General features: G+C 39.7%; 1 protein-coding gene across 1 annotated transcript in view; it reads right to left on the bottom strand.

The window, feature by feature from the left end:
- The window catches only part of POLR1A (RNA polymerase I subunit A), a 29,311-nt gene that overhangs the window by 15,214 nt on the left and 219 nt on the right, over nt 1-13,878 (bottom strand). Inside the window, exons 2-19 of the mRNA XM_088162994.1 lie at nt 13,266-13,470; nt 12,009-12,158; nt 11,809-11,916; nt 10,788-10,873; nt 10,576-10,685; nt 9,002-9,088; nt 8,241-8,343; nt 7,626-7,785; nt 6,496-6,669; nt 6,209-6,331; nt 5,255-5,482; nt 4,091-4,345; nt 3,555-3,746; nt 2,973-3,116; nt 2,339-2,522; nt 973-1,055; nt 706-864; nt 285-383 (exon numbers count right to left, since the gene is read on the bottom strand). Coding sequence (XP_088019120.1) covers nt 285-383; nt 706-864; nt 973-1,055; nt 2,339-2,522; nt 2,973-3,116; nt 3,555-3,746; nt 4,091-4,345; nt 5,255-5,482; nt 6,209-6,331; nt 6,496-6,669; nt 7,626-7,785; nt 8,241-8,343; nt 9,002-9,088; nt 10,576-10,685; nt 10,788-10,873; nt 11,809-11,916; nt 12,009-12,158; nt 13,266-13,470 — 2,650 coding nt within the window. The remainder of the gene's footprint in view (nt 1-284; nt 384-705; nt 865-972; nt 1,056-2,338; nt 2,523-2,972; nt 3,117-3,554; nt 3,747-4,090; nt 4,346-5,254; nt 5,483-6,208; nt 6,332-6,495; nt 6,670-7,625; nt 7,786-8,240; nt 8,344-9,001; nt 9,089-10,575; nt 10,686-10,787; nt 10,874-11,808; nt 11,917-12,008; nt 12,159-13,265; nt 13,471-13,878) is intronic.

Raw genomic sequence — 13,878 nt, 5'->3', positions numbered from 1 at the left:
CTACAGTAGGTTTGTTTGTATAAACTGCAGCATTCCTTCTCAAAAGCAGTTCTGCTATTTCAATAAATCCTCATGTAGTGAGGATTCAAAAATAGATTATAATAAACACTGACTCTCTTCCATCACCCACTGAGGCCTTTATTACATTCTTCTAGCATTTTTCTGTCCAGAATGGAAACCTTGCTGTGGTATCAGATATCCCCACATGAGCTCCCCAACAGCTTATATTCCAGGACACATCACATCAGCACACGTAGCTGCTGAGCATTTCTGGCTGTCATTACCTGCATTGTGTTTACAGTGGATCCTTTGGCTCCTGACTGTACCATCAACTGCAAGTTGTTCTCTGGAAAGCTCCTGTGGAGACCAAGGGGCATGCAAACCTACAGAGTTGTGGGGGAGTGAAGGGAACAAAACCAAACGTTCTTAATAAAATAATAAACCCAAGAATTTCCTGTGGAACAAAGTGAAACAATGAGGAATCACAAACATTGCTATTCAGAAATTCAAAAGCATCTTGAATAGAGAGCCATCTTTTTGCTCAGGGAGAACAAGGCTGAGGAGAAGAGGCAGCATGTGGAGCCTCATGCTGGGGACAGATGGAAAGCTTCAGCCTCCAGAAGAGTCAGCCACCGCTCATCCAAATTAATTAACTTAATTAGAAAGTTAAACAAGATTAGTATGCACAGATGCCTCGATGCCAACCTTGTTGATTTCATTGTTGTAACTGTTTACTTCCTCCTTGAATTTCATATCAACCATGTTGAAATCCCTCTGGTCTTTGCACAGATGGGCATCCTGCCACTTCCCTTGGACCTCCTCAGATGATGCTGTTTCTGGCAAATTAAGAGCAGCTCTAACAGCCTGAAAGTAAAATATAGGAAGTTTTAGGTGTTAAGCAGGCATGATTGGACAAGGCAGTATTTTTAAAAGTTTGCATTATGGAAAAAAAAATCTGCAAAACAGACTTACTTGAATACCACTCTGCCTTGACCTTTCAATGATTTTTTTTCTTTTGTAGTCTGCTTCACGTTTAACCAAAATATCTTCAATCCCTGTTAAAGAGGTGAGACAGAACACAATGGTATAAACTGCAAGGAAGGAACCACATTTGGCATCAGGGATTTTGAGTGAAGAGCTGGGAAAGAAAGTCACAACTAAAGTTTTAATGATGGTTAGAGTCAGGGCCTGCAGTTTGACAAGAAGAAAAAAATCCGAGTAGCTTTTGGATGGAGAAGTTGAAAGCCATAAAAACATAAAAACCAAAAAAAAAAAAAAAAAAAAAAAAAGAGCAACATCAACTAAACAGTAAGAGTGCAAAATCAACTCACTAATTTCCCTAATTTAAGAAGTCTTAACTTCAACAGTCTCTAAAAAATCTTAATTGGTGCATTTACACAAACTAATGCTTTATGGACCAGCCACATCAAACTTTTTCTTCCATCCACATCAAACTTCCTATTAACTGAACTTATCACAATCTGGCATTTATTAGCTTTTTTTCAAAAGAGAAATTAAAAATATAGATCCTTGAGATGACAGGACCAGGGAACAGATTAAACACTGGAACCTGAACTCCTGTGAGTTATTTGTAAGGAGTCCTGCCACGGACACTGAAATGGTCACTAAAATGGCTGTGTCAAAACACCAAATCCCAAACTCCTGCTCCAGTCTCACTTCTCTTCTGATGTGCCCTAGTGGTTCCAAGCTTGTTATCTTTTCCTAACTAGATTTTGGACCCTGGCTCTCAGGAGTCCTGTGTCTCACAGTTAATCAGTCACCTTCTTCACTCATAAAGATAATTCTCCCTTTTCCCTGGCTCACAGCAGTCTGATGGTCCCTCACTACTGCTAACAGTTGACTGTGTCTCCATAACCCTGGTACGAGTTTGAAAACCTGTAATGAAAGTTTTTCAAACTGATTTACCAGAAGTTTTACAGTAAAATGTGATGTGCAAGACTTGATCACCAAGCCCTTGAAGTTCTTTCACCTTGCTTGTCAGCTGTTCTGCTTTCTACACAATAATTACTTTTTAGAGAAGCAAAACATGAGGTTTTGATCTAAACAAAAGTTCAACACTCACACATTGTACACGACACTGTGTAAACTCTGTCTAGGCAGGACAGAAAAGAGAAATTGTTGGACATACAGGACTGCACCTTCTCTTTATGCTTAGAAGACCAGCTATGCACTGATAAAAACCTAGATCAAAAAAGGGCTGGCAGCTATCCCACTCAAGGGCGGTCTTGCAGAATTTTATTAAGAGAATTTGCATGTATTATTGCCCAACCATGTCTGGCTTATACCTCAGGAGTCCTGCACTGCTGCAGGTACTCACCCATGGTAAATCCCCTGTACAGCTGCAGGTAAGCAGTGAAGAGGCGTCCCAGACACGACAGCACTTTCCCACTGGTTTCACCCCCATAGATCTCATAGCAGCAGTGGACCAGCCCATAGGCAGAGCTGCCAAAGTGAGCTTTGTCCAAGACTCCACACAGTAACTCCCCATCTCTGATAATAACCTGAAAAATAAAACACAGCTTTGAATCAGGAAAACAGAAATTTTAATCTTACTATGACCTCTACAGGTTTTTCCGTGTACTCCATGGGAAAACTGGTTTAAGTTTAAAAAGCTTACATACTGGTGAATGGTTAAATGTGGTCAGATTATCTAATACTTTCAGAATTTATAGTAGAAATGAAACTTCTAGCACCATCTGCGTTTTTCCACCTACAAAGTCTGACAATGAAGAGACATGGTCTAACAAAAACAGATGGAATCTACCTAAGTCAAGACCAAAGATAATTTTCCTGACTCCCAGGCCTATCCTTCAATCACCTACTTCTGGCAGTAACTGTTGCCAAATATCTGCTTTTAACTTTGTCATCTCCCTTGTTCCCTTCCCATTCCTTTACTGTACACACAATTTTAATACAACACAGCCCAGCCAAGCACCAGAATTGTTGCATACCTGAGATTCACACATTGAATCAAGATTCAGAGATCCTTTTGCAGGTCCTTTTACCCAGGCTCTCCCACCAATTTTTGCTTTCCCAGTCAAATTCAGTGGAGCACAGTTGTCTGGAACGATGTTTATTAACAAAGTGGAAACAACCTATAAAGAAGCAGGATGAGTTGCAGGAATTATTTTTTTTGTATAATCACTTCTCAAAGTAAAAAATTCTGAGGCATGAATGAGAAAAGCAATGTCCTGTATGTATTCTTTCCACTGACAGCAAAGTTTTGAAAGCTTGGAAATCTGACAAGGCAGGAATATTCTCCTACTACTCTACCCTCTGAAGGATCAGTTAGCTGAGACACATAATTACTCAGAAATATAAAACAGCAAAGGTTTTTCTAATAATTAGATATATTAAGATAAAAAAAAAAAAAGCTGTCTGTTGGCTTTTACAGCTCAGAAACACACAGCAAAACCTACATGGTGTTGATGGGATCTGGCCTCCAAACACCCTTAGCAGCACTGGTTTTAGCACCAGCGTTCTGCTTACTTTGAAATCACCATCATTCTTTAACCCAGTAAATGATAAATTACCTGCTTTCCTGTCCATAATCGCTGTGGCTTCATAATGGCTGGAGGAAAGAGTTTAATTTTTCCTTTTTTGTCTGTCAGCCCTCGGTACACAAGCTCCATGTACTGCTCTCTGGTGAAAAAGCAGCCCCGGATTGTCATGCTGACTCCAGAAACCATGTGATCCTGGATCAAACCAGGAAGTGGCTTCCCATCCTAAAGAGGTAACAAGAAAAAAGTGGTGGTGGGGTTAATAAGCTGTGTGCCTCCAGCTCCCAAAATTATTCCCACTGGATAAAAAACACTTAAGTAATTTGTAAAGAACTCATCACAACACAACTCTCTACTGAATCTTCTCTGGACATTGACACTCAAAGGAACAAGATTGTTTGGATGTGCTGGGCCTTCTTTAGAGAAACAGAACCACAAGTGAAGAAAGAACACAGAAATAAACCTCAGAAGTAAGTAAATAGATTTTAAAAAATTATCTCATTTATCATAGACAAAATAAACGAAAGTGACTGCATCTAGAAACGAATGTATCTGGCAGTTTCACTTGCCTTTGGCACCAGGTACTGTTTGTCAGTGATGGCTAAGGTGTAGGCTTCTGCTCTGCCCAGCTCGCTCTGAGGGAAGTGGGCGTTCATTTCATCCCCATCAAAGTCAGCGTTGTAAGCCTTGCAGTTGGCGTAGTGGAGCCTCAGCACCTTCTCCCCGGGCAGGATCCGGGCGCGGTGAGCCTGGATGGAGGGTCTGTGAAGCGTGGGCTGCCGGTTCAGCAGCAGCACATCCCCGTTCTTAATGTGCCGACACACCTGCCACACAGATTTGGTTGCTGCCTCAGAAAGGATTAATTGATCTTTAAATGCACACACATCCTAAACATCTTCTTTCTGGTATTTGTCCTCTGTGCAAAACTCAAGACTGCTTGCCCCTGAACGCCCTCTGCTCTCCACCGAACAATTATTCTCCACTACCACAGTGATCAAATTAATCAGCTCTTCATCCAAAGCCCACTGGGCTGAATTGATACCTGCCACAATACACCCTAGACTAAGGTAGTACTATGACCCAGCAGCTGAAGCAGAGGCCAGGAGTCTCCTAATTTCAGCTTTGAGTACAACACTATATAACCTTATCTAGAAGAGAGTCTCTCAGAACAGTCTCATTTTAATTTTTCTGTTAGCAACATCCAAATATCCACTTAAGTGACTATCAACAAGAGTATGGTGAGTTGTTTGTACAATCTAAATAAGTTATGTTTAACTCTGTGACAGGTTCTGAAAGAACTGACATCACAGAAAAACCCAGACTTAAATTTCAAAGCCTTTATGAGAGACAGTGTAATACATAACAATGTGAAAACTATTAAACACCAAGAATTTTGCCCTAATAGGTAAACAGTACTTTTTCAACTCTTGAAAGGGATGGAGATACAATTAAGACGTTTCAAAGGTTGATTAAACTGTAGCACACAGGAGAAGCAACTGACATGGAATTAATTAGGTTGGAAAAGATGTCTAAGATCATGGAGCCCAACTGCTAAGCCAGCACTGCCAAGGCCAGCACTAAGAATACTTTGCATCTTGGCACCATGAATGCCATGCACTGCGTATTAGAATAAACTAAACGATGGGAAAATGGGGTTTAGAATTTGAAAAAGTATCGTGTTTTTGTTCCTACCCCCTGAACCAGAGGCGGAGGAGGGCTCTGCCCATACTCACAATCTTGAGGCCCGTCTGGGGTGCCCCCGAGGAGGGGGTGAGGAGCTGCTTGGCGATGGCCTCGCGCTGGGTCAGGCTGGTGGCGCTCAGCACCGTGCGAGACCCGTCCTCGTTAATGACCATGGAGGCCCCGGGGTGCACCTTGGGGCCATTGATCACAGCCTGCCTCAGCTCCTTGACATTCCAGGGAGTGACGGGCTGAGGGTAAGTCAGTTTGGTGGCAAATACCTAGACAGGAGGGGAAAGAGGAGAGAAAAAAAGCCACTGATAAAACAACATCAAAAATTAAGAAATATAATGCAAGCATAAATTACTTTACCTCTTTAATGTATTTCCTCCTCAGTCTACTTTAATGTCAAATAAATACATTTCTGTTTTAAAATCCTCTATCATGTGAATATAAACAATGTCCTTTTTACAATTTTCTACTGCAGGGTAAAACTCAATTAGTAATTAAAGAAAGCAAGCATGGGTTTAGATTCTAAAAGTCAGCCAACATATACAGAGAAAAAGCACATTATCATAAGGTTCACTATTTTCTGGAAACATAATGAAAAGCTCAAGTTCAGGTTTGGTGTCATCCCTATGAAGTTAAAAATCCTTAAGGATGAATAATTTGGTGACAGTATCACGGCCATCTCTTAAGGCTGCAATACCTCAAAAATACCTTGTGCAAAGACCATAGGAGGAACAGGGTCTACTTTTAAAGTCTGCACCCATTCCTAATCCCATGAATCAAGTACAGCTTTTTATTTTTTTTCTTTTAATCCTCTTTCTCAGATGTGGTGTTCTTGCCTTGTAACAGTAAGGATTTCCTGCTCTTCAGTGCTCCTTCCTTGCAGGAAAGTGTTCAGACAAGTCAGAAACCCTCTAACTAGATTTTAAACTGCTACCAAAATGCCAGCAGTGCAGTTCAGTCCTGAGCTGCAGCAGAAAGACACGAATTATTCTCACCATAGGGATGCCAATCTCGTTGGTCCCAATGTACATGTCAGGGCAAATGACGGACCGAGCAGCGAAATCCACGCGCTTCCCCATCATGTGCTTGCGGAACAGCCCCTCCTTCTTCTCCAACAGCTTGGGAATCAGAAGGTAACAATTAAAACCTGAAGTATGGAAACCAGATGGATTCCAGCAATGATGAGTGGCATAAAAATGACCACAGACTAACAACAAATAGTTCACTTTTTTCTTACTCCATCAGCTTCTCTTTCTAAATTCAGACTCCACCTGCTACCCACCTGACGAATACCAGGGTATTTTTCTGTTATCAGCTTGTCCATGTCACTATCAAACACAATGTTGACATGGCTCTGCAGACGTATCCAAGCATTGTACAGCTTATCTGCAATGCTCTGTCCTGGAATCGTTGACAGCACAGAACGGTCCAGAGGTTCACTATCCTCTCCTGTCTCCTAAAGAAACAGAAATTAGAAACTTAGACATAACAAAAAATATCTTCTATTTACTAGGCTGAAGTTATAGCATTAATTACAGCACTAAATAGAACAAAAGAAACATTCACAATTATTTTGCACTGGCAGTCAGTCCATGTCAGGAATCAATGTAACTAGAAAATCCTATTCTTAGATAAAAATAATGTAAATCCAAGAGTTTTTATCACTTATATAACTTTGTTTTCAGTCTAAAAGCACTAAACCAGTCACATCCAAAACCCACTGACCTCCTGTCAAATGTTTTAAGTACAGATCTCCATCTAGTGGCTACATTCTGAGTAATTAATAATGTTTCCAAAATGGTTTACACTGCAGATGTAAATCAAGCTCCCCTGAAACTGAATCCAATGTCAAAGACCCCTCAATGATACAACTAATGAACAAATATGGAATGAGGCAGCTGACATATATTATCATTTATACTATACAACAACGTGAACTGTCAGAAGCAAACAAGTGTTGTTACTACTTGTACTATTTGTGAAGTTCTGGGTCCTACTTAGACATCAACTGTCAAAAAATAAACACAATCACAACTGGCTTCCCTAAATTTACAAGCTAAAGTGGCTTTTCCCTCCTCTTTTCATGTGATGAGATGCTGGCAAAGTTTTATTGTGAACTGTTTGTGCTGTACATATTTCGTTCTCCACAAACAGGAACCTGTTATGTCTCACATACAGTAATCTAATACCAAAAATCCATGGCTAAGAGAATCTGCACAAAATGTTTTTTCCCTTTACACCAGGTAGAAAAGAGCAGAGGGAGAAAACCAAACCAAGTATGGAACATCTCCACCAGCAGATATTCCAAGAGCTCAGGCAAAAACTGTTACAGGAACAGCTCAAACAGGAGCCTTCCTTAACTCTACCCACACATCCAAAAAAGCAAAGAATAAGATAACCAGCAACTCTTACTGTTTGAATTTCTTCTGTAAATTTTATTGGCTGGCACTGTTCTTTGGCCATGAAAACCAAGAGCTTCCTTATCACTTGGGCATCTTTCATCACAGCCTGCAAGTTCACAGTCTGCCCATTTGTGAACAGGCGATCTCCAACACGATTTACAGGACGATACCTACAGCAAATCAAAATCACGTTAGAAGATTTCAAGCCACTCAAAAGCAGCATGATAAACCTCAAACATTCTAAACTCAATCTGCAGAGCGTGGAAAATAATCCAAACTAACAGTGGGCATTTAAAAACTCATATATTCTACTGGGACAGTCATAAAAGAGGAATAATCCTTAACAAGAAATTCTATTGGTACTGTGCAGTTATAATATTCTATAATAATATAAAATACTAACACGAAAATATATTTTTCCATAATTAGTATTTCAGTCTTCTAAAGAACTCACTTGAAGTTACAATAAAACTTACCATCAATTACTAGTGTGATTTTTATTAAACACTCCACTGACACCTAAGCAGACCAGTGTCTGTACTACAGGAGTTTGGATCTCCAACTCCTGCAAAGGATGCACTAAATCCCTGTGATTTCTACAAAATTTTAGGGGGATAAATTTTACCTTGAAGGTGGAACCACGAGTAGGTCTAAAAAAAACATGTCTGGACTGAATCCTGAACTTTCATGGGGATCCATCCCAGGGAAGAGATAACGCAGAAAGAAACCTAAAAAGATACAGAAGAAACATAAACTCATTCTCGTTGCTCTTGTTTGGGAATCCAAACCACCAGATGCACTTGGTCAACCAAGTGAAAAGAATCTGCTAAGTTAACACTACTGAGCTTGTTTAAAATAAAAACATTCAGACACAGGTTAGAAAGAATTGCCACTTTTATTTTTTATCACACACGTGGTATTTTAGAAACAACTCTGGACAGAAATATATCTTATAGCAAAAGGAGAAAGCAAAACAAAGGGAAGAAAGTCTCCAGCTACTGACTGATTGATTCAAATTGCTTTGGTTTCTCCTGGCAACTGCAGACAGATTCAGAGTACAGGCAACTCAAAAAAGTGGCTGATAAATCCATTCTCAGTCTTTAACCAATGTAACTGTGGGGAACAGCACCATAAGAAAATCACTCTCTGCAAACAATAGTTGTGATTTGTGGGGAGCTACAGTTTGAGAATAATTGATCAAAGTGTTAATTTAATCCAGGTCTCTGCATTCACTGGCTGCCAGTCCTCCTGTCACAAAACCCATTTTGCAGCCAGGAGCCCTTAAGGCAAAAGGCAAAGATTTGACAAGTTCATACTGGAAGATATGCAGATTTGTCCACTAAATGGTACAGAAAACAAAGTAATGTTGCATTTCACAACCATTACCTTCATTCTTCCACAGAGCCAGGATGTATTCCTTGGCAGTCATTGGTGTCAGGTATCCTCTCTTGCCTAACTGGCTTTCATCAATACCTGAAAAAGAAAAAAAAATTATTAAAAAAAATCTCAAGGCATTACTTTGAAAGGTTCTGTTTGTGGTTTGTTTTCTGCTTACAGTGGTGCTTCCAGCTCAGAGAAGGACTGGAAATACACATAAAATATACTGGCTGACATCTACATCAAAATTATCACTTAAATGTTTGCTTTGGGAATATGAAAGTAAGTAAAAAAGAAATAATTTCTGTCTCTAGTGAATATGAATATAAGTAACAGAAATGAGACTCCACTCCAACATCTAAAGTTTATGCTTTTTTTGACTTATAGTGAGCTGGAACCTTTCTTCAAATTACCTCATCCCCTGACCAAAATACAAATCAAGAGTCAGCCTGCAGCTGGGGAACCTTTCAGTGGGGTTCAGGCACTACCAGTGAGGTACCAAGGTCCCCATGAAATACCCAACTGAAGGAGACAATAGCACCAGCCTACAATCCATCCATATTACAAGTGAGAGTCTGGGCCACCTCTCCCTTGGAGAGGAAGGAACACATGGTTTTGCTACTGAAAAGCAAAAAAGATCAAGTATTTTCAAAACAAAGCCAGAGATTTTAGATCTCAATTTCCACAACTAGATGAAAAACAATTCTCCCACAACCTCAGACAGTTTCCTATTCTTGTCCTGGCTTAGGTCCAGAAATGCAGATTTTTGCACATTGAAAGTTCAGTTCTCCATTCACCTAGAAAACCTTTCCATCCTTAACAGAGATGCATCACTGCCCTTTTGAGACTTAACCATGCACAGGTTATACACAATGTACCTAACTGTGTGTGATCCATCTCAGTTCAGAATAGAGAATACTTCCCATTTTGCTTTTTCAGCCACAGCTCTAGAGATTTAATTTAGTATTTAAATCATGGAGTGGCAAACAAAATAAACTCTCTATATAAACGTTTTCTAAAAGAGCTAAATAACACACATAAATGTCTGCTTCAATTCTGTCTCATTGTGTAAAGGATCAAGGATATGAGAAGGAAAAGGTTTAAGTTGATTCAAACAATAGGTTAATTAATCCTGGAAAGTGCCACCTACTTTCTTTTCTGTCTTTTACTCTTTAAGAGGAAATTAGTTCATATGAGTTAGGATTATGTGATGTTCTTAATGAAGCTGGTCATTTTCCTCCTAATTAATCTTATCTGTAGTTGCTCGGTTCAAAAAACCCAGCAGAAAATCTATTACCTGCCAAAAATGAAGTGCCCCAAAACCACCCTAAAGCTGACAAAGATGATGCTGTTGTACTTCTTTTCCTGACACAGAGACACTTGAAGCTGCAAAAGCACAACAGGCTCTCAAACAGAAATTTAATGGAACTGGGTTTTCTAAAACTCCCAAGCTTACTGGTTTTTAGTTATAAGCAATAGATTTTATAAATGAGTTCCAAGTGCACAGTCACTGTTAAAAACCTGTGCCCCTTAAATGCAGGGAAGAAGTGCAAACATATTTGAGTAGAAGAGAAATATTTCACCTGCTGTTTCATCCAGAATGCCTTCCCTTCCTGACTTATGGTACACTGTAGAAGGATAGGTTACTGTCAGCTTGCTGTTGTGCTCCTTTCGCACCAGTGATCTCCTGGATCTTTAAGGAAAAAATAAAAACAACAAACAGGACAGGCAGAAAAAAGTTAATATAAATACAGTACTTAACTAGAAACCAGCTTCCTCATGCAGTTAAACTTACTTGCAGTTTGGGCACTTCTTTGAACCCATGTGTGCTTTCCAAAACTGTGATACCAGTCTATTTCTACACTCACACACATTTTTGACCTGGTAAAGAAAAAAACAAAAACTCTTAAAAATAATGAATATAATAAAAATAAATTAAGACATCTTATATGAAGAAATCACTAAATACTATACAATTAACATTAACTATCAGCATGAACATTATTAGTATCAATGCACACACATCTATGAACTCATTAATTCAGGCCTTGATCTGTAGTAGAAATATTTCATCATTTTCCCATTTGCTGAAGACACACATGCCTCCGTGCTCTCCACCCTCCTTTCTCAATTTATTCCATAAAGTCTTTATTTTTCAAGTCACTACTGGAATTTAAAGCTTTTCACTGATGATGACTTAACAAGGTAGAAAAGTGACAAAAATGTGTTTTTTGACTGCTCATGAATGTATGATTTACAAAGTGCTTAGGCTTAGTTTTTAAACAAGTGATCAAGAAATTAAACTTGGCTTATAAACAAATCTGCTCAATGATCTTAGATTTTTAAATATCTTCTTCACTCATTTGCCTCTATTAACCAGGTACATTAAACTACATTTAAATGGAAACTAGAAATCAATTACACATTTCTTCCTAAAAATGTCACTGTATTTTATTCTGCAAGTTTGGTGGATGCATGAGCTCTCAAAATGTGTTCAGTAGCTCAGAACAGCCAGAGCATCATACAGAGAAGTATCAACATCTGTGGGTGATATACTGACAGCAGTACCAGATTTTAATATGGTTACACCATCAAAACATTGCCCTACATAGACACTATCTTCCAGAAAATCAACAGTTGTACTAACAGGAAATAAGATTCTTTTTAAGTTTAATTTCAGACATTTCCCTCAAAAAGCCCAATAGCACAGTTCAGAACTGGACAAAACCCAGCACCTACAAAGACAGGCTTTGCTCTGCACATTGCTATTTTAAGAAGATAAAGCCCAAGAAATCAGGAGCACTGCCTGTACTTACATTTGAACACCGATCTCTTATTTCAGAGTTCTGTAATATTTCCTGAACATGACGATTTAACTCTTCTTCAATTTCTGAGCCTGTTGCATCTGCACACTGCTCTACAAACTAAAAGGAACAGAAGAAAAGAAATTGGCAGAGAGCTTTATAGTTATGAGACCATGAACTCCAAATGGGATGGAGCATTACAGAGTACTTGCCCTGTTCAAAATGATTTCAAGGTCATGGACAGCATAAAGCAACCCCTTCTCCAGCACCTTCAGCTGACTTAGCAGTAGGTGAACCACGGCTCGAGGACATGTCAGCATGTGGCAATTCAAACAAGAACCTCGGATTAAAAGGTATAATTTCTGGAAAGAAAGGGAGAAGAAAAGGTTATCCTGGCAGATGTACTAGCTTGCACAGTAAGCAAGTAAACACAATTGTTTGGACTTAAAGAAAGTGCTACTATAATTGGGAAATTAGACTAATGGTTAATTTTAATCATACAGAATTTGCTTGAAAAACAATTTATTTCAACCAAGCTCATACGCAAAGCATGATCTGTGAATGAACTCTCTGCAGGCTGTCTACATAACAGATACACGAAACATTTGTGGTATCCTACAGCAGCTCTGGGACCAAGGCTGCTCTTACACAGCACCATGACTACAGCTCCCAAGAGCTCACCCCAAACAATGTGGAACCCAAACCCCCATGCCAGTAAACTGAAACATTCTGGTCTCAAACCTACAAGATCCTTCACAAAATCACATTCTCCTCAAGGTCTGGGAAATTATCAGTGGGTTTTATTATTTAACACAGCTCTGTGTTATTATTAACACAGTTCTCTCACTCCAGCTGCATGCAGCCCCATGGCCTGAAGGCTGGGAATTACTGCTGCAAGGTTTTAATCCTTGGTCAGTACAGTTATTTGACTTAAAGCTGGAACAAGTCTAGAAATGCGTACCTCATCCATAGGTTGATAACATAGGTAACTTTGGTTACTTGAAAATGAGGTTTTGACTCTCAGTAAGTAGCCTGTGCAAAAGCAACTACTGTAAATGGTGAGATCAATACCTCAGGAGGAAAATTCATCCCAGCTCAGGTTTTTGAAAAATTAGAAGAGTAGACCGTTGTTCCTATGCAGTAGTTGTTTAAAGGAAACTATAATTTGTGCCATTCATTTCATTAAAGCATGACATCCTACAGTCAGCCACATACTTTAGGATGAATATTCCCCCTTCACCTGCCTGTTAATATTGAGTTAAACAATAGTTACAACAAAGTGCATATTTTTCAAAACCTCTATTTGTATTGAACTATCATGACACAACAAAGCCCTTCTACTACATTTGCTGTTGTGACGCTTAAAGGAGAAAACAAATCTTAGCACATTTACTATTTTCAAGGACTGCAACTACATGACAGCTCGGGCACCATCACCCCTTTCACCAGCAGAAATTAAGTGTACATACATCGAAGAACAGGGGGTTGTAGACAGGCAGAGGCAGCTCTATATGGCCAAAGTGTCCGGGGCAGTTGCTGAAGTTCTGCATGCAAGTCGCACACACTTCTCTGGAGTCCGGGGGTCCCAAGGCCAGGTCGTACAGACCATTTATAGCCGGATTCCCCACATTATCCAGGTACTGAGGGTTTGTTATGGGCTTCACACTCAGTTTCCTGAAGTTGAAAGAAAAGAGTAAAATATCAACGGCAGTAAACAGCGACATGATACACACTCGAATGGTACAACTAGCATGGGCATTTAGTATCTGTGTCTTCTCAACTGATGAAAGCATCTTTCTGAGAGCATTTTGCGAATGCAATGGGAATTACTTTATCATTGATTTCATGACACAATGAGCAAAATCATTCATATCGCAGCAAATATTTACTTTACATCTCTAGCCACCCTACTAAGAAATCACATCATTTTATCAGTGTGTCCCCTCGAGCTGTGCGAGATTTTGCATAAAACTCGGCTGCCGCCATCCCGGTGGCTGGGCCACGGCCCAATAGGACCACATATCCCAGCATGCCGCGCGCCACAGCCCGCCGAAGCTCTCCCGGCGCCCTGCCGCGGAGCAC

Source organism: Sturnus vulgaris, chromosome 4 (assembly GCF_052056855.1).
Source record: "Sturnus vulgaris isolate bStuVul1 chromosome 4, bStuVul1.hap1, whole genome shotgun sequence".
NCBI classification, from domain to species: Eukaryota; Metazoa; Chordata; class Aves; order Passeriformes; family Sturnidae; genus Sturnus; species Sturnus vulgaris.
This window is presented reverse-complemented; position numbering and strand designations above follow the sequence as displayed.